Consider the following 25,787-nt stretch of genomic DNA (forward strand, 5'->3'; position numbering starts at 1 on the left):
TCAGAGCCTCCATATGTTATCAGTCTGTTAAAGATAGTATTACTGATAGCAGTACAATTTGCACAATGCCTGTTTTGTTTAGTTTTCTTCTTGGAGAAAGTTATTAAAACAAGTTTTTGTCTAAATTAAGGTTAATTCATGGTTCCTTTTTCCACATAATGTAACCGGTAGTGTTTATGATAAAAAAAATAAAAAATTATGTGATCGGTATCGGTGATCGGTATCGGTGATCGGCCCTCATGGGTGAATCGGTATCGGCAGGAAAAAACCTGATCGGCACATCTCTACTAAATATACTTACCTATATTTGAATGAACATTTTTTAAGAATAACTTGAAATAGACAGCCATGTGTTTAGGTTGTCTATCCAAATTTCAGTCTCTAAATGTTAAAATTTGGTTGAGTCATACCCCCTGTAAAACCTGCACTGCACATTATATTTTTATTTGTTAAAAGGGTTTAAAATCATTATTTTGTTCTGTCTTATTGCACATTACTTTGTGTTGGTGTATCACAGAAAATCCCAATAAAAATGCACTGAAGTTTTTCATTATAATGTGACAAAACTTTTAAAGGTTCAATAGGTATAAAAATATTTTCAAGGCCAAGTAAATCCAGTCTTAGAGAAATAGTGAAGCATTTGTTGTTACTTAAATATATTCAATACTTTACCATAATTTTAGAAATTTCACTGAATTTTATTATTCATAATCAGGCTAGATCAGTAAATAAACATATGACAAAACAATTAGCAGCACTTGCAGCCAGGTTAAAGTGAAAGTAAAAATATATCATAACATTAATAGTTATTATTGGAATAAAGTTTAGAAAGCTTAAAATCCAGCAGCATACGTTTCAAACTGTATGACAGAAGCTTAGACTTCAGCCAGTGTTTCCAGTTTGACACAAGCAGACTAACTGGTCATGCAGCTGCTCCATCACAGTTATTGTCTGACAATAACACACTTTGGCAAGAGGGAGTCTATAAAATTGAATTTATTTAGCCAATTTAAGCAAATCTTCATTGCACATCACATTCCATCTCCATGGCGAAGTTCACGGCAGAAGAGGAGAGCTGCCAAGGAAAAAATGGGCTCTGGCTGAACATCAGTACTCAAATAATGATTTGCACATTGGTGTTTCATGTTTCATCATTTGCTCTGCAATGAAAATTTGTAATCACTGTAAGCATGTTGGCCAGTTGCTGCAAATATGATTATTATGAAGTCTATTTTTCTGTAGAAAATGTATACATTTAGATTTCTCATTGATTTGCGAATAGAAATTGAATTATAGCACGTAGATAGTAAATTATATTGCCATTAAAAATATTTTCTGAACAATGCCTTTTATATTCTTCATCTGAAGTGAACTTAAGTTCATGTTAAGGCTAGGTATTATCTATCTCACATACAGGGGCGCTGCCAGAAATTGTGGGCCCCCTGACAAAAGATTTGATTGGGCCCCCCGCACGGCTGCTGTTACAATTTTTTGAGTCTATTTGACCCATAAAAAGCGTCACAATTTTAAAGGCTTGCATCTGCCTTGCTCTCTTTGGTTCACTATTGATAATTAGCACAATATTTACTGCTCATGAATTTAATATCCAACAGTCCACATCCAGTATGCAAGTAGGTTTCTTAAATGTTTTCTATTAGTTTTAGATACTGAAATGTCTCTCCCCATGAGCAACAGTCAAAAGCAACGTGCAACTACACATAAAGCAATCCAGACTTCTAAAAATCCTATGTAGTTGCATTTTATTCAAGTTGCAGTACATAACTTTAATAAAAAATATGTTTTTGTTAAAGCTGTCACCATGTCAGTTTGTTATGAGACAGATAATCTGTGAAAACAATCAATCTCCTCCATCTCCTTCCTGAATTACTATTTCTGGTTAAAGTAATGCACCGTTCTGACCAAAACAACCAATCAGAACCAGTAGGACACTCTTAGCACTGTCAATTAGCCTCATTCACTCACTGCTAAATGTGCTAATGGGGGAGAAACAACTTATTACAAGAAACTGTTTATCTGCCGTCATTGGTAACTAGGCTAACTACACATTCACAGTTTGAATCTACACAGCTCTATGCTATGCTAGCTGCAGCACGACACAAATTGAGGAGGAAGGATGAGCAGCGCCACATGAGATTGTGATTGACAGCACTAAAACTCTCCTGCCACTGACTGGTTGTTTCTAGAGAACCCTGGAAGAAAGCAGAGGAAATAGATTTTTCACAGATTACCTCTCAAACTGTCACAACATAATGACAGTTGTAAAAAATATGAGGAAAAAAATATTTATATAATAGTGACATACTGCAGCTTTAATTGCACTCAGGAGAGGACAGGTCAGGAGAGGACGGGTCAGGAGGGACGTATTTTAGAGCTTCTGCTCACTCACTCATCTGTTAAGTGGTAAACGGCACAGGGAACAAGTTAAATATATAAATATGTTGGTAATTTATTTCCTTAATTCATTAAATGCTAGTGAAAAGGAGGCAAATAGTAGTACATAGCGAAGCTAATTATGCTAAATGGTTGATTATCTCAGTCTACCCACCTCTCTTGGAGAAAAACTGGGTTCTAAATTAACACTCTTGCCTTTCTCTCTCTCTCTCTTTCTCTCTCTTCCTCTATTTTGTTTTTGAAAACCTGATTTTATAACTTTTCTTAGCAGCCTACTAACTGCCACAGTCACCGCTGTATTCAGCTGCAACTTCCACTAACTGTAGCTGCATACATCACTGTCTAGCGCTCCAAGCAGGAATGAACCATTTCATGCAGATCCAGGGGGGTTCAGGGCAAAAATAGATCTGGGAGGGGTAGCATTAAATTTTTACTGCTAAAAACAATCTTTGAAAATACAATATGATTAATTTTCTATTTGACAGGACCATTTTATGTCTATGAACAAAATATAAATAATTAAATTGTGGAGGGCCCCCTGCTGGTCAGGGCCCCTAGAATCGTTATCACTTTTCACCCCTTTACCGCACTCTGCTCACATATATCTAAGTTGGGGTCACAAACATGTAAGTAGGTTCTTGAAATCCTTCTAAGAATATAACTATAGAAAAATAGCAAGGAGACATGCAATTTATAAACAGAGTAAAAGACAAAAAAAAATAATTATTTAAATAAAACAACATATTGGACAATATACTGATTGTTGATAGTGATTGTGTTGGCACTTTTACTGACTTGGTACAAATGTTTGAAAGCTCAACAAAGAATCTGTTTCTCCATCTGGGGAAGTTAGTTAAATATATTCACTCACCAATTAAAATTTTTTAATTCAGCTGGTCCAGTCACTCCAGTTGATACATCGAACTAAACATGCGCAGCACCTTTAGAAACATTTGTGAAACAAAAGGTCGATCTTGGAAATTAAGAAGAATTCCAGTGTTTGGATGCCATGATTGGATGCCACTGATAATGACATTTCCTCACTGCTAAATATTCCAGTTAGCTGTTAGTGGTTTTACAACAAAGTGGAAGTTATTGTCAGAAATCCAGACAAATATTTAACTCAACTGTTGAAAGGGTGGGCCATCATCATTTTAAATAATATGGATTCAGAATGGGATTTTGCTCAAATTCATGTCTGATGACGATAGCAGACGAGTAAATACTTGTCTGCTATCAGACCGTATCATATCAGGCCATATAGTATTTGTATAGTATCTTTTACAGGTCACCAGATTCACTAGGAGATTATCAAAAAGTAAACCTCAGGTGTGTGTGTTGCAAAGATCATATCAGGAGAAACAGTGATAAAGTCCAATAACCTGACAATCGCTGCACTGACCTCGTGTGAAGATAAGATCTGATGTATTTCTGTCAGTTTTTGTGTGTACAGTAGAGAGTAAGAGAGTCGAAGCCACTCAGGAGAGGCTGATTAGGTTTACTGCGTCACACTCCACTCAAAGCCCCTGATTTGAGAATCATTTGGCCTAAATTTCTGAAAAAAAAGACTCCAAATTACAGCCCAACCCAATGTAGCAAACACCTGGAGCAAAACATTAGTGCTGCAGACTGTTTGAGCTAATCGTTGCTAGGTAGCAGCTACTAAATCATGCTACTCTGTGCAATTTACCCAGAAAACAAATTATGTATGAAGCAAGTTTCCAGTTATTAGGAAAGAATTATTGGCTGCTATGCTCACAGTTACTTGAAGCTAATCTCAATCACTGGAAACATCTAATCTTTATGCTAACACAGGGGTCAGAAACCCAAAATGTTGGAAGAGCCATATTGGACCAAAAAAAACAAAAAACAAATCTGTCTGGAGCTGCAAAAAAGTGAAAGTCTTATATAAGGCTTATAATGAAAGTAAAACAGGCTTTTAGTGTTTATATTAGTTTATTATCAAACTGACTAAGTGTTCATAATTAGCATTGATGGTTAGATGTTTATTTTCCCTGTGGTATGTGCTGGATGGAATGACGGACCACGTGACTACTCTGTTGTACGATGGTGCTTTAAAGCCCTTTTCACACTGAAGGGCTGGGCACGGCACCATACTGCACGCTTCGGTCCGTTCCACCCGTACTGCAACCCTGTTGTGTTTGCATATAACTGAGGGCGGCATCGAAGCTGAACCTGACGTCATTATTTCTGAAACTAAACAATGGTTTCGATGCCTTTTCCTCAGAGATGCGGCGGAAAACTTTCTCATTCCTCGTTGACCGATCTAGTTCATTCTATACTCATTCATCAGGGAGTAAGCGGAGGGAAAAAATTACCTCAAAATGGGACCAGGTAACAGCAGAATATTGAGGGGAATTCATTGCAAATTAAAGATAATAAAAATATTAAAAAGAGCACTCTACAAAATACAGTAAGAACAGTTTAGTGAGAGCCAGCTAGAACCGATCAACGTCTGACTGCAATACAACCAACTGCTGGGGTGGGCAACTCCAGGCCTCGAGGGCCGGTCTCCTGCAACTTTTAGATATGTCTCTACTTCAACACACCTGAGTCGAATAATGAGGTTGTTAGCAGGACTCTGGAGAACTTGGGAGGTGATTCAGGTGTTGGATTCAAGTGTGTTGGACCAGGGAGACATCTTAAGAGTTGCAGGACACCAGTCCTCCTGGACCAGGATTGTCCACCCCTGCTCTAAACCAATCAGCTGCTGATTCTAAGCAACCCCGCTTGGCCGGCCTGATTGGAACCACAGCTCTTGTGGTTTCAAGGAGACGGGTAGAACCGGGTCGAAAGTTCTAATGCAAACACGGTCGGCCCTACTTTGAACCCGTGCCGTGACGTTCCGTTCCGTGCCGGACCCTGCAGTGCGAAAAGGGCTAAATTACCATCCGTTACAATATTAATGTATTATGTTTTGTTGCATTGATAAAATTAAAGAAATGCAATAAAGACATAAAATTTTTGATGTCATATTTATTATGAAGATCGGCATTTTTTTCCTTTTGGAACTCGGAGAATCTGCTCCCAAATGCAGTTTGCATAACGATCGCTGCTTGTAAATAATCACCGCAAAGTGTATGATCGAAAAACAACAACAACACGGAGCGTGTTTAACGTGCTCCTTATCTAACAACAAATGAAGTGCAAAAAAAACACAACCTGCAGTTATAAAAATAAAGCAGTAGCCCTTTGTAAAGGTAAAGTATATAAAATTAAACTAATACACAGAAATCAATTTAAGTTTGATTTCTGTGTAAATGCCAAGCAAGTCAGTGAAATGGCAAAACATAGCAGCATCCTCTTCTCTTTTGACGCAACGATCGTCGGACCTGAGCAACAAAACACAATAATATCGCAATGTGTTCTAATACTGTCAAAAAAAATCACTAATCAATTTATAAAAACAACCACTTTGTTACTAAATGTGCCAATGGCAGGATTGTGTTCTTACGTGTTTTATGTGACTTCTGTTTACGGACATCACTGGACAGCTTCTCAAAATTGGGCATGTAAGATGTAACCTGGAGTGAAAGTAGTTTTAGATTCTTGTGGGTATTAGCTATTGAATTGCTACAAAGTAAAGCTGTATTTCCCTCAGTCCACTGGCTGCAATGTTGAGACTGTGAGATGTCATGAGACCAGTGCCGGCCCAAGCCTTCATGGGGCCCTAAGCGAAATTTGGTTTTGGGCCCTCTAGGTTTGCTACTATTGTGGACTGGCTGGAATCAACAGTCAGATTATCAGCTCATTCAAAAACCGATCAAACTTATTGCATCTCTGACAGTGATGTTTACATTATATTCTATAACAACGTATAATATAGGACACATGTGTTGGCCCATTTATCTGCGCTTTGGGGATAAATGGGCCTAACTTTGGGGGATGGGTGATCGACCGATACTTACATGTGAAGCTGATCTTATCCACCTCAGCAAAGGTTTAAAGATCAGCCTCTGTCCTCTTCTGCTCCGCAGTGAGAAGTTTGACTGATGGACCAGCCCACCAGGTCATGCCTGCACGTTTGCAGTTAGCAATATTCACTCCACTGTTGTCAACTCAGTGACTTTCTTTCTACATTTAGCAACTTTTCAGACAAAGAAAAAAATTGGTATCGACAAAAATCAAAATTGACAGGTAAGGTTTTTTAAAGATCGGTAATCGGCGATCGGTCAGAAAACTAAAATTGGTTCAGCCCTACACACATAGTCATGACATTGTTTGATAAAATTAGGTGTAATAGTTAAAAATGTATTTTTACCAGGAGAATCTTTCTCACCTGAGAATGTACTGGGCTAATTCTGAACCATCAAACAATTTTAATTGGAGAAGTTTCACCTAACTTATAAATTGATGTAAAAATTAATGTTTGTTTTAGACACATAAATTATAATGCTCAGCAGCAAACTAAAATATATATATACAATTGTTTGATGGTTTAGAATTAGCCCAGTACATTCTCAGGTGAGAAAGACTTTCCTGGTATAAATACATTTTTAACTATTACACCTTATATATATATATATATATATATATATAAGATGTAATGTATAGTATTACATAGGCGGTAATAATAGATATTACCGTAAACTACAGCTTAGTGTAGCTCATTGATATATTAATGTAGTAGCCATGTATCCTGATGTAAAAACATTTTGTTAGACGATGTCAAACATTGAGAAGTTTTAATTATCAAATGTTATCAAACTTGCTGTTTTGAAGCCAAAAAACCCTCAGAAATATGCAGAGCCAACCATGAACTCATTTAAAGTTAAAACTCAGTTTCACCCAAATACAAACATTGTACCGTAAATGTTCGGCTGTTTACTGGAGTCTTCCAGGTCGCTATTGAGCTCAGTTTCCATTAGTGGCTCCACAAATCTTTCTGATAAACATTACATCAACAAGAAAAACATGCCTTTATCTTGTCTTAATTCTATTCTCTCTCCTTTCCTTCCTCTTTCTTTTCTCTCTCCCTGAAGGATAAGTCCTTTTTTGCAACATTGTTTTGCTAACTTATCTTCTACCGGAGCTTTGGAGGTTTGGATGCTCTGCTCATTGCAGCTTGTGTAGCTCGTGTAGTACCTACCGTGGTCACCGGGGGTCCCCCCAAGAGCAATTTATTTTTAAATCTTTCTTTTTGTCCATATAAGAAAGATTTCTACATACATTATCAAATATGTATTACAAGTTTATGATGAATTTGTGTGTTTTTGTTGATATAATCACATAAAAATCATTAGTTAAAAAAAAAAATCACTTCCACTTAGGAAAGTGATTTCCCTAAGCGTCTGCTTAGTTTGCTTATGCCTTGGGCCGGCTCTGCATGAGACCTAAATCCTGAACATCATGGCGTGGACTGCATCCTAGTTTTCCATGTCTGGCATATAACCATTTATTTTAACTTTTAAACCGGTTATTGATCCAGACAGAGGGATAATCAGTAGCCTAGCATCATGACTTGATTGTTCTGAAGATCCTGCAGCTTCCACTTCTCTTCCTAACATGGCGCCTCCTCACCCTGACTCTCATACTGATAGGAGGAACCACAGAGCTTGTTAAGTCAAAGCACATCTTCTGAAGTTGGGATATTTTTCCTCCAACAGGTTCCAGACCCTCAAACCTACGGAGCCCTCCAGGGGACATGGGAAATTTTTTTTCTTTGGCGTTCCCTCGCAATACTTTTGCGTTCCCTCGCAATAATCTACTGATTAATTCATGCGGCATAATTGATACTGTAACCCTTTCTTATGGTGGCCGCCGCACTTTCTGCTTTACTACAATGTAATGTAAGGTTTTTCCATGAATGTTAATATCTCGTTGTGAAATATCTGTTTTACATCTTTTTCTTTAGTATAGAAAGTCACAACAAACCTATGATATAAACAGAAACTTTCCATAAGTAGGAAAGAAATAAAAATACATCTAAACTATTTGAACTAAGTCTGAGTTATTATCACGGGGTAATAAGTCATCTGATTGTGTCTCTGTTGTGTTCATCTGAATGGTTTAAAATGCTGCTTTCAGTGCCGTTCCATCTTAGCCTTAACAGACATAAACATGCAGTAAATAAATCAATTTTCAATCAGTTTTTGCACCAAAGCGTTAATTATAATAAACACGTTTTATTATTATAAAACACAGCAAACTAATGGTGGTAGAGGGGCGCACTGGGAATCTCGTCTGTCCGTGTATCTATCAACTCCAGACCTCTTCTTTGTTCTGTCACAATTATTGATTTAATTTTGATTATCATGCTCCAAACTTTGCGAGGACTGACCGCTCACCAATCAGACTTCATGACGTCACGCCCCAATCAACACACCACCAGGTGTCAAAGCCGCTGCTTCTGTCATATCAATAATTACTTATTTGATTCATATGGCTCTTATACAGCCTCAGTGAAAACGTGTTTATTACTATTAACTCTTTGGTGCAGAAAACTGATTGAAAATCGATGAATTTACTGCATGGTTATATCGGTTAAGGTATAAACATGTCTATTCAATCAGTCATCTGATTGAATAGACACAATCAGATGACTTATTACCCCGCGATAATAACTCAATAGTCCACGGAAAAACCTTACAAGCTTGTATTAAATTAGGGCGGCCACCATACAGTATCAATTATGCCGCATGAACTGATCAGTAGATTATTGCGAGCGAACGCAAAACCTTTTGGGAGGGAACGCAAAGGAAAAAAAAAATCCCCATGTCCCCTGGAGGGCTCCGTACAAACCAGATGTTGAACTGGATTTTGTTTCAATGTAATTTGTGAAAGTTACGAACGTTTTGATAAGGAGTCAGAGGAGGACATGCTGGTCTCAGTCTCAAGGTGGCGTTCAGTTTGTCACCTAATGCTGAGATCGACTCAACTCCTTCCGCGATCAACGTATCGCGGAGTCTCATATCGCAAGCACATAACTGTTTGTGCTCTAACAAAGCACAAACAGTTCAGAACAATATGAAATTGGAAAAAAAGCTATTTATTTACTGATTAAGTCGTGTTTTAGTTTGTTCTTGAAAAACTAATCAGCCACGGCTGATTAGTGGCTGCAACATGGCTGCACAGTGAACCCATTGATTTGTTTTTTTGTTTTTACCGCAGATAGCCACTCCCCTCTTTTGTATGTACCGCGTACCCCGCCAAATTTTTTTAGGGGTACGCCGTACCTGACCGTACCCCCCAACTTTCATCCCTGGATGTAATTTTAATCTTGACGCGGCAGCTAGTGTAGCGCCTTGCCTGTTAATGTCTTTCCACATTACTGTATTTTCCGGACTATAAAGCCCCTTTCACACTGCAGAGCCCGGCGCGCAGCGGAAGGGCACGGCACGGGTTCAAAGTAGGGCCGACCGTTTTTGCATTAGAACTTCTGACCCGGTTCCTTAGAACCACACTTTTCCCCCACGCTTTGAACCATGCGGACGTCCCCCCGCCCAAAAAAAGAAGTTTTACTGTTAAGTATTTTCGCTTACGTGTCTATCAGGTCCCGTGACAACTTTGTTGACTTTTATCATGTTGATCTCAACATTGAAACAATATGAACTCATATAACACTGGGTTATATGAGTAAAGTTATAGTTATCAACCTTATCAGCCTGGTGACACATGAAAACCAGTTCATGGTTTTCATCTTTGACAGAAATGTTGAAATTTAATATTTATTCTACACATTTCTTTTAAAGGTTTTATTAGCTCTAGTGGCTTTTATTTGATAGCAAATTGACAGGAAAGCGGTTAATGAGAGAAGGGGGAGGACATGTGGCGAAGGTCACCAGGCCGGGAATCAAACCTGCAACGGCCATGTTGAGGTCTAAAGCCTCCATATGTGGGTTGTGCTTAACCTCTGCGCCACCACAGCACCCCATTCTACACATTTCTATAGCACTGGAAAATGTTAAGAATGATTGTGTCATGTTTGTCCTCCTACAGAAACCACATTAAAACAAAAAATATATTTCCCACCCCCATCTTTTTCCATTTTCAAGCATTTTTGAAAAAGCTCCAGAGCCAGTAGGGCAGCGCGGGTCGCCGACCCCTGTGCTAACAGATACCAGCATGCTAACATGACATCCATAAAATGAACTTGCCATTTTGCTAGTAATTTTCACTCCTATATAACTGGGCCAACAAGTCTTAATGAGACTTTAATAAAATTTAGCCAATAACATGCTCTGAAAGCTCTTATCAGGAAATTAGAAAAACTATTAACTGAAGAAAGCGGTTTGAACATCAAATCACATCATGTGACTTCCCAGTCTCAGACTCATGTCTACAAAACATTTTACCACTGATCTGACCAGAAGCACTTCAGATTGTGGCCATGTTTTCTGATAATGTCCATCAGAATTGCAACAATCTGCAAATCTGGGAACCTTTAGATGCCAACAGACCATTTTAAAGTCTAAAAGGTCAGAACAGTAGCTGTTTTATTTTACAACTTAAACATTTTGAATGTTTTTTCACGTTTTCAGATGGGGGTTAAAAAAACAGCATCATCTGTTTTTAGCCCAGTGACCGTCAGTGGGGCTTGAAAAGCAAGTTAAGGCATACATGAGCAACAGCGCCCTCTGGAGTCACAATACCCAGAACGTCCCACACTTTGGTGTAACGACTGCATGACTTATAAAAGTCAAAAATACAATCATTTTTGGTCCAGTCAAAGACCGCATCATAAGACCACATCAGGCTAACAGCAACACTCTTGAGTGTGGAGTTTGTGTGGAATACTGAGGGAATAAGGCTTAAAGTTATCTTTTTTCACAGAAGTTATAAAAAGTTATTCAAATTGAAAGTTTTTTAAAAATTAAAACATGTCGACTTTCTTCAGGCATACGGGAACGTTGAATACGTTACAGTAAATTTGCTGTTCGTTTTTAGGCTTTTAACTTCTGACGCTTTGGGAACATACGTTATTTGGAAACATTAGCATTTTTTTGGAAGTCTCACAATTAATCATCTTAATACACAAACAGTGAACTTCACAGTTAAGCTTGCTGATATAAGATGCTGAAGACAACTTAAAATCTCAAAGCTGTGATAATGCTGTGTTTTATTTAAGTGATAGTAAAACTCCTTACTGACTGCCCTTGGCATGAAGGCAAGAAAAATATTAGAATGATATGAATTACAAAGATTAAGAGAATATTTAATCAGCAAAAATCTGCAGTAGCAGGTCAAACTTTCAAAACCAGAAGTTAGAAAATCTGCCACAAAACAGTTGGATGAGTAAAACTACAAGAAATTCATTAAACTGAAAATTAATGCATGATTGAAAACCTTGCAGCTTATCCAATTTATAATATGAATGCATGTTGACCACATGAAACAACAAAATGTGATTAATTTAAAACTTGCACTGGAATAAAATAGCCAAAAGTCATGCATTACTGAACACATCATTGCACAAAACAGTTTTGATGTTAAGTGGATCAACAGATAATTTACTGTGGAAAATGTGAAAGACCGCTAAAAAAAAGACATTTCCATCTATAGCTCATAAATGTATAACACAGAAACACAGCTGCTGAAATTGTGCTTTAGCTGATTCAGTCCCAAGCAAAGAATCACGCTGTTGCATTACTGCATGTGCAAGTTGTGATGATCATTTCGATGGACATGCATTTTACATGTTCAGGCCACCAACGATTATAGATTAGAGAAAACATACCAAGCAAATTAAATACACTGTACAAAAATATGCATCAGCTAAAAGAAAAAAAATCACAAAAAAACACTGTTTAATTTTGTTGAAGGAACAAAATGCAAACAAAAAATATATCCATCCGTCATCTATCCTCACTTAACCTTGCAGGGTCAAAGGATGGGTGATAACTGCACTGATCATTTGGTTTGACCTGGACAAGTCGCAAGTCCATCACAGGACGCACACACACACACACACACACACACACGCACCTTAGATCGATTTAGAGAGACCAGTAACCCTAATAATTATGTGGACTGTGGATGGAAGCAGGAGTACCTGGAGAGAACAACAAGCCTGCACAGGAGAACATGCAAAAAGACGCCAGGCTGGGATCTGAACCCAGCAACAGATCAACCTGAAAACAAACAAAAACATAAATCAAAATGAATTTTAAAAATATCACAAGAGTGTGAGTTTTGATTTAAGTTTGCTTTGAACTTTATTTACAAATTTCTTCTGTTTTTGCTTTTCCACCATAACTATAAGTTTCAGAAAAGTAATAATATTAGACAAAGATAAGCAAAAAATACTTTCAAAATGCATCTTTTTAAATGATTATTTGATTTGCTAAGGACAAAAATCTATTCAAACTGAAATGTTAATGCCTCTAAACCCTATAACTGGTTGCAGCACCTTTGGCCACAACAACTTCCATCAAGGAATTTTGAAACATGAAAACCACAGAGGAATTTTATCCAACTCTTGGTTACAAAACTGATATAATTTAGTTTCAGCAGGAACAGTCTGTTTACATCCCGACAGTTTTAGATCTGGACTACTTCAAATATCTTCATAATTCATTATAGGCACTGCAATATACTAAAATTAATCTTAATTTTTAACAATAAGCAATATTTAACACAAAACGCAATGTTTTACAATCGCAATTAATACTGTTAAGTAACTGAATCAATAGATATAAACAGCTTATATTATGATGTTGTACAGTCTCACCTTCCTTCATCTAGTAGGATCTAGATGAAGGTTTCACATTGTACATTATCCACTCTTTTTCTGTTCAGAAGTGTTCAACCTCAGTATATTTTAGTGGAAACATATTTAAAAGTCAAGCAATTTAAATGTTGTTCTCTGATAACTTTTGGATGGATGAGATAAAAGGCGACTCTTGATTTCAGCAATTTTGCTTGTTATCTCAAATTTCTTTGGATCAGGGCATTTGCTGCATCGGTTATAGAGATATTCCAGCCTACTTCATGCTGTCACACTGGTTCTATTTAAATAACACATGGGACAATTAATTAGACAATTAAAAAGCAGTTTTTTGGCATTTACTTCAGATAATTCTGTCTGACATTTGAATTTGTTTGATCATCTGAAACATGTGACTGAGACAAGGAAGCAAAAACAGAAGATGTCTGTAGGGGAGTAAATACTTTTCCACAGCACTGTAACGTGATAAGTCTGGGCGCAGGGCAATGTCCTGGATTTGAAGTTCATCTCTGAAATGAGGCAAAGCAGGCTTCACTGGAAAGTAGCTTTCACCCTCCTCAGCGTGTCATGGATCCTCCGCGTCTGACGCTCGCTGGACCGTTGAAAGTTGGCATCGCTGTCAGCGGCCAGCAGGTGGATGTCCGTCGTGGCGAACCGGGCGATCCGGCGGCGCAGGTAGGCCTGAAGGTCCTGGTCTGGGCTGTACGGGTACACAACCTCCTGGAAGGCATGGACCTGACTCACAACCTTTGCGATGTTCCTGAAACCAAAACACGAACCAAAGAGAAGTTTAAAGAAACGCAGAAAGCAAGAAACAAGCACAGAGGAGATACATTTGATATCTGCTTTTCTTCTTCTTAATCTCATCAGATTTGACCTGATTTTTTTGAAGCCGGCTGGAAAAACCCAGAATCTCTGGTAACCAGCTGTTTTTTCTCCCGACCTCATCATCTGGCTACACACGGTCACCTCTCAGCATCTGGCCACAAACCTTTTTCCAATCAACCCCTCCTCCCACAGGCGCCATCTGCAGCAACACTGGCACCCCAACAAACTACCCAGATTCAACAGCTGTGCCGGCCCCATCCCAGCCCCACTTGTTCTGACCTCAGCATCTGGTCAGCCATATTGGAGTGGAGAAGAAGGACACAGGAAAATATGTCCTTTTTGTGAGTTGGCCGACTTTGTCATAAACTGATTTGCAGAAAGAGAGGGAGGGAAGGCCAGTTCTCATGTAATGATACTAACTTCACATTTTGTGCCACTGCAGTGATATATGAGAGGATTAGCTTTCCGATTGGATACATGTTACATAGCAACCGGACGCTTAGTGGTGCAAGTTTAAGCAGAAATCTCCCAGCAGGTTGGATAATTTTCCCACTTTATTGCCATCATCTACATTTAGTGTTTCTGGACGGTATCAGCTGCTAATGAACATAAAACTTGACCCTTAGAGTTTCCACATGTAGCACAACTCACAGACAGGCGGCCAAATGAAATCTGTGTACTGTTGTCACAGATATGTTATGTCAGGAATTTTATTCCAAATGTTAAATTTGTACATAGAGATTGACACATTTTTTGGTATATTTTGAAGATTTAGGTTCACAGCTAATGGAAACCCAAATTATAGTTTCTCAGAACATTATAATATTGCATAAGATAAATAGAACTGGATTTTTAATACACAAATAACAGCCAGCAGTATGGACAGTATGTGCATCCAGTACTTGGTTTGTGCTCCTTTTGCATGAATTTCTGCAGCGTGGCATGGAGCCGTTCAGCCTGCGCCTCTGCTCAGGTTTTAAGGAAGCCAAAACCAGTAGATGACCCGACTCCCCAAATCATCACTGAATGGAAAATTTCTATACAGAACCTCGAGCAATTTGGAATTTGTTTCTTCATTATGAGGCCTAAACGAAAATAATCAACTTTAATCTGATATATCTATTGCTTGTGAACCATTTCTTGCCACAGTTTTTCCTTCCACTAAACCTTTCAATAATAGGCTTGAATACAGCACTCTCCGAACAGCATTGATGTTTTGTGACCTAGTCTTTTGAATTTTTAAATTAAAATTAAATAAACTTTTAAATGATTTCATTATCTAATCTAACTTACTGAGATATAGCTATGCATTTAATGTTATTCATAACAACAATAACTCTCTAAACTTTGTAAGACGTCTAATGTAATTTCAACATCTCGTTTAGAGATGTTTAGAGTTTAAAATTAGGTTCGTTATGTCTGTTTTTTGCTGCTGTGTCCTGCTGAACACAAAGTTCCTCATGTTTAACTCTATAATGCTCAGTACAAATGCCACACTGAAATGCCGTTTAGGTTTTTTACAAACATGCTGAAGGCCATAAAGCTCTACATTGTTTCTTCTTGTTCAAAAGTTTTGTATTTTATTTAGAAGGAATTTTACAAGCCTAAATTCTGATGCAACATTGTTCTTTAGAGAGCGGAGACTTTTTCCAAACAAATGTTATTTTTTTAGTATTTTCCTAATTATAATCTCAGTAAGTTAGATTAGATAATGAAATCATTGAAAAGTTTATTTAATTTTAATTTAAAAATTCAAAAGACTAGGTCACAAAAGGTCAATGCTGTTCGGAGAGTGCTGTATTCAAGCCTATTATTGAAAGGTTTAGTGGAAGGAAAAACTGGTTCATAATTCCATCATGAACTAAGATGAAGTCTAAGATGAAGCTCTTGGGTTTTTGACATTGGGTGACCTAATCATGAGTTTTTTTCCCGTTTCCATTTTTTTTATTGGACCACTAAACCGGTAACAGCCCCATCCTGCCTGAATAGAACTGAAAAACCTTTGAGTTTCTGTGTAGATGACATTTTTCTGCATCCAAAGCGTACCTGAGTTTGGTCCACTTATAAGCCCCAGTGGTTAGTGTGAATGCACCGATCTCCAGCTGCTGTACATGCATAGCCAGGATGTGAACGCACGGCAGTGTGGGCCTCGTCCTCTTCTGCTCTGCTCCAATCAGACACAGGTCATCGCTCTTCAGAAACACCTGCAGTTTAACGCAGAAAAGATTCAGGACTGATAAACAGGACAGTGTTGGTTGGATCTTTTAGAAACTGGTTTTCTGGATGTGCCGTAAACTCTGAAACTCTCCTGCTCAATGGGTTCGTTCCTGTGCATTTGTTGCCTTGCAGCGACTCAGACCCTAAACCTTCTCAGATTTACACATTACCTGAACGGCTCGCAGCTCCTCCAGGATCTCATAGACTTTGGAAGCCAGGTGTTTCCAAGCCTGCCGGCAACAAGTGGATGTTACTCTTTAGAGCATCACTAATGTAAAAGTATATTATACCAAACACTTCACACAAGATAGGTGCTGGTTTCTGTTATTAGGGTAAGCTAAAGTTTTAACATGACATTGCAATGATTTAAAGTACTTTGAATGAAATGGCAGAGAAGGTCCAGGAGTTACGGAGAATTTTGTATCTAAGGTGAGAGCAAAGTAACAACATCCTCCATATTTTGCAGCACACGTCCTGTCAGCTGGCTGAAAGAAGGGTGCAGTACTTTTTCTTCACTGACAAGAAAGACAAATGTGTCTATTTTGAAACTAAATACGGAAATGGAAAGAAAATGAGTGAAACTCAAGACTTGTAACAGGTTCATTTAGGTTTTATGCATATATGTATATTGTGAAAATATTAGATTGTTTTAGCAGCAAAGGGAGCAGTTTTAATGTTTCTTTTTTAACTAAGAGCATTTTGATCTATTGTAGAGTTAATGCTGTTATAATGCCAGTTGTTGTCAGGGAACCTAATATCTTTTAGAAAAAATATGGAAATTTGCTTCATTATTTCAGCATTGCCGTGTTTTCATTGTGAGATTTTTTAATTACTTTTCATACCTACATTTCCCCTCACTGAGCTCACTCTGTCTACATCTTATTTGAATTCATTAATGCTAATTTCTCATTTGTGAAACTAATTAAATACCATCCAAGCTCAATCACAGCAGAAAAAAAAAATGCTTCGCTCGAGGGCAGCAGACTTATTAGCCAAAGTTAGAAGTTTGTAAGAGTGAAGCCTTACTGGTAATTGCCTGACAGTCATATTTTCCAGACCTCCAAGAACCTGCATGGCTGTGGCAAAGTTCCTCATTTCATAGCAATACTTTCCGATCCACAGATACCTGGTCAGCAAGGCAGCTTGGGTCTGGAAGACAGGAGAGTGTGCAGTGAAGAAAAAAATAACAAATAAATAAAAAAATTGGAAAATAAATCCACGTTTTGTCACATTACCACTGTAAACACCAGTGTAGTTTAGGAGGATTTCATGCCATGGAATATGACTCACAGTTTTTCAAAAATAACTAATGAAAAATGTGGTAAATTTATATTCTCTGTAGCTACAGAAGCAAAACCACAACTCTCAAGTCCTCTCAGACACTCATGCATTATCTGGAGTTACTGCAGCCATTAACTTTATGCTCTCTGTATTTTTCTCTTCATGGTAGACACTCTTGGCCCTGGATGTCTGGAGGGGGCCATCAGCTGAACTATTGCTGCCAATAATTTCCTTTTCTCTTTCTCACTGAGCCAGGTTCTGCTGGAGGTTTCTTATGCATGCTCCCAGTGAAGGATTGCTGCAAGTCAGTGGCTTGATGCGTCTGCTGGGTTTCCTCAGACAGAAATCATCCGAATGACGGATCGATGCATTGTCTTACAACTAGGATCAAATTGGAAATGACTTTAGACAATTAGATTGAATTAACTATATTTCTGTTTATTAATTGATGTGGGACAACATTTGTTATGAATTGACACTTGAACATGAACATGTTTGGATTTAAACTTTTTCATTGTAGCTCTGGCTGTAATGCTTAAGCATTGTTCTCCCTGACTGGAGGGTTTAGGTGGATAGCCATGTCTGTAAAGGTTTGCAAGCAGTTCTACACTCTGTCCCTTTTAGATGATAGAAAGTTCAAAGGATGGGATGTTGCTCTGCAACCTAACTTTATCCTTGACCCATGCCTTGGTCCTCCACAGTTGATAGCACTGTTGCAAGAAGGTCTTTCTGCATGAGTTTGCATGTTCTCCATGATCATGCCGGGTTTCCTCCAGAATCAGAACCGTTATTTGGTCTCTCTACGTTTCCCTCAGGTGGCTGTTTGTCCTCTGTGTTTGTGTTGCCATGTAATGGTCTGGCAACCCGTCCAGGGTGTAGCCGCCTCAATGACTGCTGAAGGACAACTGGGAATGGAAGATGGATGGATGGATTTATTTCCCTTGTACCTCATTTTTATACACAACTTTGTGTTTGTCTGTTAGATAATCTCTAAAATAATAAATAAGTTTTTGATGCTAGTGTGTCAAATTATCAAGAGGAACTTCTTTTAGTGACTTCACTATAGAAGGAGAAATGCAAAAACAACACATGCTTCTATATGTTGAAATCATGATATTAAATCTCATCTTGAGTAAGAGTTTCTGTCAAATCAAATAATTAATGGATATTAGCAGATATGCACCTTGAAACTCTTCAGACTAACACGGCTTCAGTGGAACCAGCTGAACTGTGGGGGTAATTTAGGAGGATGTCAGAATGTAAAGTATAGTTCTTGTCAGAAGATGTTGAACAGTATCAGTGACTTGTCAGCCTGTGAAGTGATTTCCTTCAGAAATCTTCCAGGTTTGAGATTTCTTTGCTCCCGACACCAGAAACGACACTGAAACCACCACAGACTTCTAACACACTTCCCTGTTACTTTCATCGGTTACAGCTCCTCTCACCTTTGCAGAGTCACATATGACAATCTCTGCAGAGATCCAGTTAGTGACAATCTCAGCGTATGTGAGCAGCTGCTGGAGGAAGCTGTCTGCTGGGCTCCCCTTCAGTACCAGCCCACTGCTGCCCTCTGCTGGCGGAATAAGCTGCGACACGTTCCTGGGTGGCAAAACAGATGAATATCAGAAACCACCTCTGACACCAGAATCAAATGAGTAGGATGGTGTATAATATGTTCAACTTGTGAAACTCAGAACATTTCCAAAAGTTGAGAAATTTCTTGCAAATTTTAAACTTTTCAGCTCAGAAACTTCCATTTTTTTCCTAGAATGTTTCAGAGATTAATCTAACAATTTCAAGCATTTTTAAAAAACTTGAATCTCAGAAAATGTCCTTGTTTTTTCCAGGCATTTTCTGAGATTAATCTCAACATTTGAGTTTTTTTGGTGGAAATTTTGTCCGTTTTTCTATCTACAATGGCCAAAGGAAATGTTCAACCAGCAAAAGTTTGCTAGAGATAATCCTAATAATCCTCTTGCTACTAGAGGCTCATGTGAAAAAAAAAGAAAAGAAAAAGATTTTAAAATACAGCTTTTTATTTCTCCCACTCACTTGTTTGGGCTGCAGAGTTTGTCTCTGACTCCTTGTGTTCTGGACTTCAGGAAATGAACTGGATGACATCCTTGGAAAACTTCCTGCAATGAAAGACAATTCCAACTCAAAGCTTAATCTGGTTGACACAAGCCAGCACCTTTCAGTGTTGTTACAGAAATATCTCCCTCTAGCGGTTGAAATGGATAACAACAACGCTTTGTGTAGAACCTGTGTGGAGGCTGACCAAACCTGCTGCAGGAGCGTCAGCTGCTGGGCTATGTGCAGCGCGCTGAGCTCCTTTTGGATGAACGGGAGTCGCTCCTCACTCTGCAGACACACGTTGGACAAATCGTGCATCAGGGAGTCGTAGCAAGGAGCAGGCAGGGCTGCAGCAATCGAGAAGGTCTTCTCTTTAGACATGGAAGCAGAGGGCTCCACAACTCGCGAGATCCTCCACTGAAAGGTTCACAGTAGACGTGTGTTACAGAAACCCCTGATTCTAATAGATTATATACACCGGTGGAAGGCCATCATGAGCAAAAAGAAGAACCGTTGTTCCCAAAGCTGCAGAAATCTTCACTAAGCTTCTCCAGATAAGAGCATCACAGATTCTCGCTGCTTCAGATACGGATTTAAAAAGAAAATCTACTGATTTATGTGCTTAAAGAGACGGATCATAACAGAAACACAGCTGGGCTCAGGAAGAAAAGCATGCTGACAGGTGTACACAGAGCTCCATCTTACAATACGTTTTTCTCCCCAAGTTTTATTCCATATCGCAAAACAATTATCAGATTTTTTTTCAACCTCTTGATAAAGCAACAGAAAAAGAATATTAGAGTATTCAAAAATACTCTAGTGAAATAAACAGTTTAGCTTTCCTGTCAATCTGATTTAATACTTCGTTGTATCTTCACAGTTTATGAGAACAGCTTCTCATCTGTCAGGTCAGATATTTTACTGACATAGTGCTTTAAGTACTTCACAATAAAATAAAACACAAATAAAATACATATGTGTACAAAATGACACTAGTAAACCAAGCCTTAAAAGCAGCAACGTTAGATCAGCCTGTAAGTATTTTATTGGATCAGAATCAGAGGATTGTGTTGGACACTTTATAACATTTATCTTGGTATGTTTCAAATACAATTTCTCTCCTGCTTATGTAATATGAACTCTTCAATTATAGTGTTATTCAGTGATATATGATAAATAACGTGATAAACAGACTTCATACTTTACCATTTCGACTAATCTTTTCAGTTTCTTTTCACATTTTTCTGGTTTCAGTTCATAATTTTTCTGCACTTCTTTATGCGTCTTAAATCAACTTTTTAATCAAATATCGACCAATTCACAAGCCGATTCATTCAGACGTTCAGAGGGAAGTAACCAGGGCTACATGTTTCACATTTTTTTACAGAACGGATGACTTCACTGATTAAACTCCAAATTGCTCTTTTTTGAAGACGATCCATTTCATCTTTCATCATTTAATTACACACAACAGTATGCATGTTCAGATAACTTAGTATTTTGGTTTTCTATGTCTCCTGTGCAGATTACAGGAAATAATTAGCTATTTAAGGTACGGTTCATCCATCTGTGCTGTAATGCAAGTTAAAATCAAAATTAAGGAACAAAGCAGCAAAAAGCCAAACTCAGACCTTCTTGCTAAGATCCTCAGTAGACGAATGCAGACACACAGAGTCCTCTTCTTCATTCAGGCTGATCAGACTTCCTGTCACCTGACCCAGCGTGTCGGAGTTTGGATGGTTGTAGAGGACGGAGAGAACGGCCTCACCTTGACTGTCAACTGGAATCACCTGTGGAAAGTTAAAGTGTAAAAACTTGAAAAATCTCTAAAGTTGGTGAGAACTCAGGTAACTGAACGTCAACCAGGGGCGGTTCTTATATAAATCACACTTTTTGTGTTTGCCTATTTCAATAAAAGGTGTTTCTACTGGTAAAAAGAAAAACGCTATTTTTAAACGTTTACAACTCCAAACAGGTTTTATAATTCTTAAATAATCTCTAGGTCATGCCTCAGGCTTCTTGCCCCGAGTAAAAAGAAATCATACTGAGAAAAAAGTAAAAGGTCATTAAGTAAAAGGATATTTAACATGATTTTTAAAAAATATATATCTACACTGACTTGTAATAATAGTTTCTATTTGTGTGTATTTTCTGTATTTCAGCCATATTTCCTTCCAAACCTCACACTGGGTCAACATGTGAGGCTTCCAGATCCCCTTTGAATGCAAAAAGTATATTTTCTTTACAGTTTATATTAATTATATTGGATTTAGATGAGCATTGTTCAAGTAATGACACACATCTGGTTCACATTTGTTAAAAGACAATCAGTGTTACATGTGTAAGACATTAACTCTCAGGAAAAAGTAATTACTTTAGATTGCAGGGAAGTGTTAGCGGGTGTGTGTGTGTGTGTGTGTGTACCTCTGTGTTTAGAAACGTTTCTAAAGTCTCCACAAGACTCGACTTTGGCGTGAAGTCCACTGATTTGCAGTCTGTCACCCAGATCTGCAGAAGGTCCAGACTGCGATGGAAGATCCTTTCACTGTCCCCTGACATCTCTGGCCCCTCTCTGGTTAAAACAACATGTCAAAAAGCCGCTTTTTCCTCTTGACAACAGTTACTGGATGTTTGGTACCTTGAAGCACTGATGAACTTATCCATGATGAACTGCAGTAGTTCTTCAGGAGAGCAAAAGAAGCGATACGTGTACAGGAACTGTTGGATGTAGCCCTCTGCAGCAGCATTTCTGTACAAAACAAATTCAGAAAGGAGAAGTTTAGATGTTGGTGGAAAGTGTGATTACAGTAAGTCATGTTCTTAAAACTGGTGGAGAGAAATGTCGTTTCTCTCCATGTTTCCATCCTTGAGTTTCCACTTAGAGGCAAAGAGAGAGGAAAACTAATTTTCTGTGTTAGAGAATGCTGTTGTGTCTCAAAACTGTTAGAAAACATCTTGTTCATCTCAGATTAGCAGAAAGCTTTCATTTCACACCACCAGCTTTTCAGTCCTTATCTGGACACATAACTTCAAATCAGGCCTAATTCTCCAAGTCAGAACTGCTCTGTTTTGGTGTTTTTGAGATTATAGAAAACTCACAAAACGAAACTCAAAGAAAAGAAACAGAGTACTACTCAAATAATATTCAGTACTTTTATTAATAAATAATACTTTTATCTGGTCAAGTACGACACTAGTCTGGATAGTTGCTGAAAATGCATGAGGGAGTCCTGAAAACATCTCTCTGTCCCTTCCTTCAAAATATAAAATAGGAACTGAATTGCTCTATACCCGTTCCCATAGCAACGGGTACAAAACAAATGTAGTAGTGTTGTGACTGCCTGGAGATCAGACAAGAAAGAAGGTTATTTAATTCAGAATAATTGAATGTTTAAATAAAATGTAGATAGTCTGGTCAGGGCTGATTATGAAGAATAAGATGCATCAGATTTAGGCTGTTTGGAAAAAAACAAAACAAAGAACTTTAACTGTGTTGTACATCCTTTGTTTTTTACTTGTTTGAAGAAAGAAATGCTGTTATCCCCTCAGTGTCACTCATTGCTGTCGTGAGATTGGATGAGTATTTGTGCAAAACAGTGTTAAAATATCGTATTTTTGCCCAAACTCCCATTAAAATGAAAGAAAATCTGGAGTTCTTCATCAAATATTCTGCTCAAAAAAATAAAGGGAACACTTAAACAACACAATATAACTCCAAGTAAATCAAACTTCTGTGAAATCAAACTGTCCACTTAGGAAGCAACACTGATTGACCCGACGAGGGTCCCCGTTGTCAATCAGTGTTGCTTCCTAAGTGGACAGTTTGATTTCACAGAAGTTTGATTTACTTGGAGTTATATTGTGTTGTTTAAGTGTTCCCTTTATTTTTTTGAGCAGTGTACTTTCTGTGAACAAACATTGTTGGTATATTTCAGATGTCAGTACCTGGCATAAAGGTAAGCCAAGAGTCCCAGAGGAGAGCCGGCCTGCAGAGTCCTCTTCCCTTTACTGCTACCAAAGCTCAGGACAGAGGGGTCCTCAGTGGACTGCAGGTTCATGGAGTGGCGTCCACAGCCAGCCAGAGAGGGCAGTAGAGAAACTTCCAGACCCCAGTGATCAACGCTGAGGACCTGCAGGTATGAAACTAATGTTCACGAATCATTTCAAAGCTGCTGTCACAATGTTTCTTATTTAGACCTGCACAGGATTCTGTGAAGTATTCACATGCAAAGAGACTTTTAACATTTATTTACATTGCAAAAACAAACTACAAAGTATTCTAATATAAAACAGACCAACACAGAGAGTAATTGTGGTGCGGAAGGTAAATGATGCATCGTTTTCTATGATATACCCACAGAATATTTTCTCAGATGCTCACAATCCAACCTGAGTTTAAGACAGTTTGTGCATAATAAGCAAACATTTTGATTATTACGCAACACAAAGTACTTTTGGAAATGTATTGATTAGTCAACAGTGCATTATTGTGACATACGTAGATTTTTTGTGGTTGTCAAAAGACAAAATTTCATCAACAAAATTGAAAACTTTTTTCAAGCTACTGAATTTAAGTACATTTAAAAACTGATATTTCCATTTTGTCAAACATCTGTCACAAACACATGGTATGACGCACATGTATAATTTATGTTGTATATTTAAATTAACAGTGTGCTACAGAAAGAGAAGAGAATAAGCACGTTTTACTGTGATGCTACTTGGCAACTGTTTATTTTAGTCTGTCTTGCTCTGTTCGCTGTCCAAGATGTCAAATAGTTATTAGCTGAAGTAATCAGAATAAAAAACTGACCACCTTCCCATCAAAGCCACTCCAAGCACTTAGCATGCCAAGGTGAGTAAACGTGTCCGAAAATTAAGATGATTATACCAGAATATTTTGGTATGTTTAAAAAAAAATCCATTGTAGAGTGTAGTAGTGTTGAATGCATTGAAAGGTGATTTTGTGTTAATTACTTAAAATAATACGTCTTAATACGTTACCGAAATCTTGTGCAGATACAAAATAAATACTGTACTACATAAATTAGGGGAAACAAAGAAAATGAAAAATGTTAAAATCGACTAATACCTCAAGATATTTCTTCACACAATCCAAAAAGGCCACCTTGGATCTGAGTTCTTCAAGCTGCGACTTGAGTTTTGAGAGCATCAGTTTGCTTTCAGGACCTTCAGGATTCATGCACAGAAACATATTTATATTCATCCTGGAAACACCAGAAGACATCTTCATAATTTATAACAATGGAGCGCACAGACCTTTGTTTTTTCTCTCATGTTGATTCTTCAGCTTTTGATAGAAATTTCTGGTTTTCTTCAGATTCCTCGTCTCAATTATCAGCTGCTGCTGCACTTCCTGTTCAAAGAGAATCACAGGAATGACACGACCACATGCCTTCCACTGCAGGAGGCCGTCGGCTGTTTTCCATTGTGTGCAGGGCAGCACCTTTTTACGCTTTCTCCTCACCGTGGCAACGGCTCTTTTGAAGTGTAATAAGCGAGGAGTAGCGGTAACGGCCGGCTATTAAAGTGTACTATCAGCTCCGACACAAACTGTCTGAAAGAGCAGTAGTTCCATCAGCGTGGGAAAACACAAAGACTATTCATTAATATTCTTTTGCAAATGATAATAACTTCCACTGCCAAGGGCTAAGCTCAACACATTAATATTCAGATCCAGTTAGAGGGGGATATTATGCCAATTATCTTCAAGTCCCCCACATTACCATTCTATTTACCCTAAAGCCTGACCGTGACCCATTTTTCTTTGGGAATAGAAAAATAATACCCGCACTTGATAAAATAACCTGATCGGGTGAACGGACTGAGTGGAGCTTCAATATGTAGAGTAAAGTGAAAGCACAGTCAGAAAGCACTGGAACTACAAGCTGCAGCCAATTATAAAGCTGCCAATATGAAGCTCAAAGCCCACAACTAGAACTCCGCTGTAGAGCGTTTTATTTCTTTTGGTAATGTGGTTAATCATTAAAAACTGCTGTTTGGGCAGTTATGGGCTATGCAGCCAACTGCGGCTACAAGAGCAGCATCAGAAGATGGTTCTTTAAGGAGCCTGCGGTGTGAATGAAGACACGAAGCAATGCTTTTAGTTTTGGTGTATTTATTAGTGATTTTGAAAAAAACAGACAATTACAAATGCACAATGAGAGACAAATTAACTCAATAAATCAATTCCAAGGTCATAAAGTTCTTGTCCGTATTCCCTGCTCGCCATCTTTGGATTCAGAAGAGGATCTGATCCATCAGGAAT

General features: G+C 38.1%; 1 protein-coding gene across 1 annotated transcript in view; it reads right to left on the reverse strand.

The window, feature by feature from the left end:
* Nucleotides 1-11,472: 11,472 nt before the first annotated feature.
* Nucleotides 11,473-25,787, reverse strand: part of kndc1 (kinase non-catalytic C-lobe domain containing 1) — a 45,171-nt gene continuing 30,856 nt past the window's right edge. The window contains exons 18-30 of the mRNA XM_017308827.1: nucleotides 24,779-24,875; nucleotides 24,591-24,688; nucleotides 23,444-23,628; nucleotides 22,137-22,247; nucleotides 21,923-22,070; nucleotides 21,130-21,288; nucleotides 19,709-19,915; nucleotides 19,478-19,560; nucleotides 18,871-19,024; nucleotides 17,171-17,293; nucleotides 16,315-16,374; nucleotides 15,974-16,131; nucleotides 11,473-13,859 (exon numbers count right to left, since the gene is read on the reverse strand). Of these exons, the coding sequence (XP_017164316.1) occupies nucleotides 13,631-13,859; nucleotides 15,974-16,131; nucleotides 16,315-16,374; nucleotides 17,171-17,293; nucleotides 18,871-19,024; nucleotides 19,478-19,560; nucleotides 19,709-19,915; nucleotides 21,130-21,288; nucleotides 21,923-22,070; nucleotides 22,137-22,247; nucleotides 23,444-23,628; nucleotides 24,591-24,688; nucleotides 24,779-24,875 (1,812 nt within the window). The 3' untranslated portion in view covers nucleotides 11,473-13,630. The remainder of the gene's footprint in view (nucleotides 13,860-15,973; nucleotides 16,132-16,314; nucleotides 16,375-17,170; nucleotides 17,294-18,870; nucleotides 19,025-19,477; nucleotides 19,561-19,708; nucleotides 19,916-21,129; nucleotides 21,289-21,922; nucleotides 22,071-22,136; nucleotides 22,248-23,443; nucleotides 23,629-24,590; nucleotides 24,689-24,778; nucleotides 24,876-25,787) is intronic.

Source organism: Poecilia reticulata, linkage group LG15, assembly GCF_000633615.1.
Source record: "Poecilia reticulata strain Guanapo linkage group LG15, Guppy_female_1.0+MT, whole genome shotgun sequence".
In the NCBI taxonomy this organism is placed as follows: Eukaryota; Metazoa; Chordata; class Actinopteri; order Cyprinodontiformes; family Poeciliidae; genus Poecilia; species Poecilia reticulata.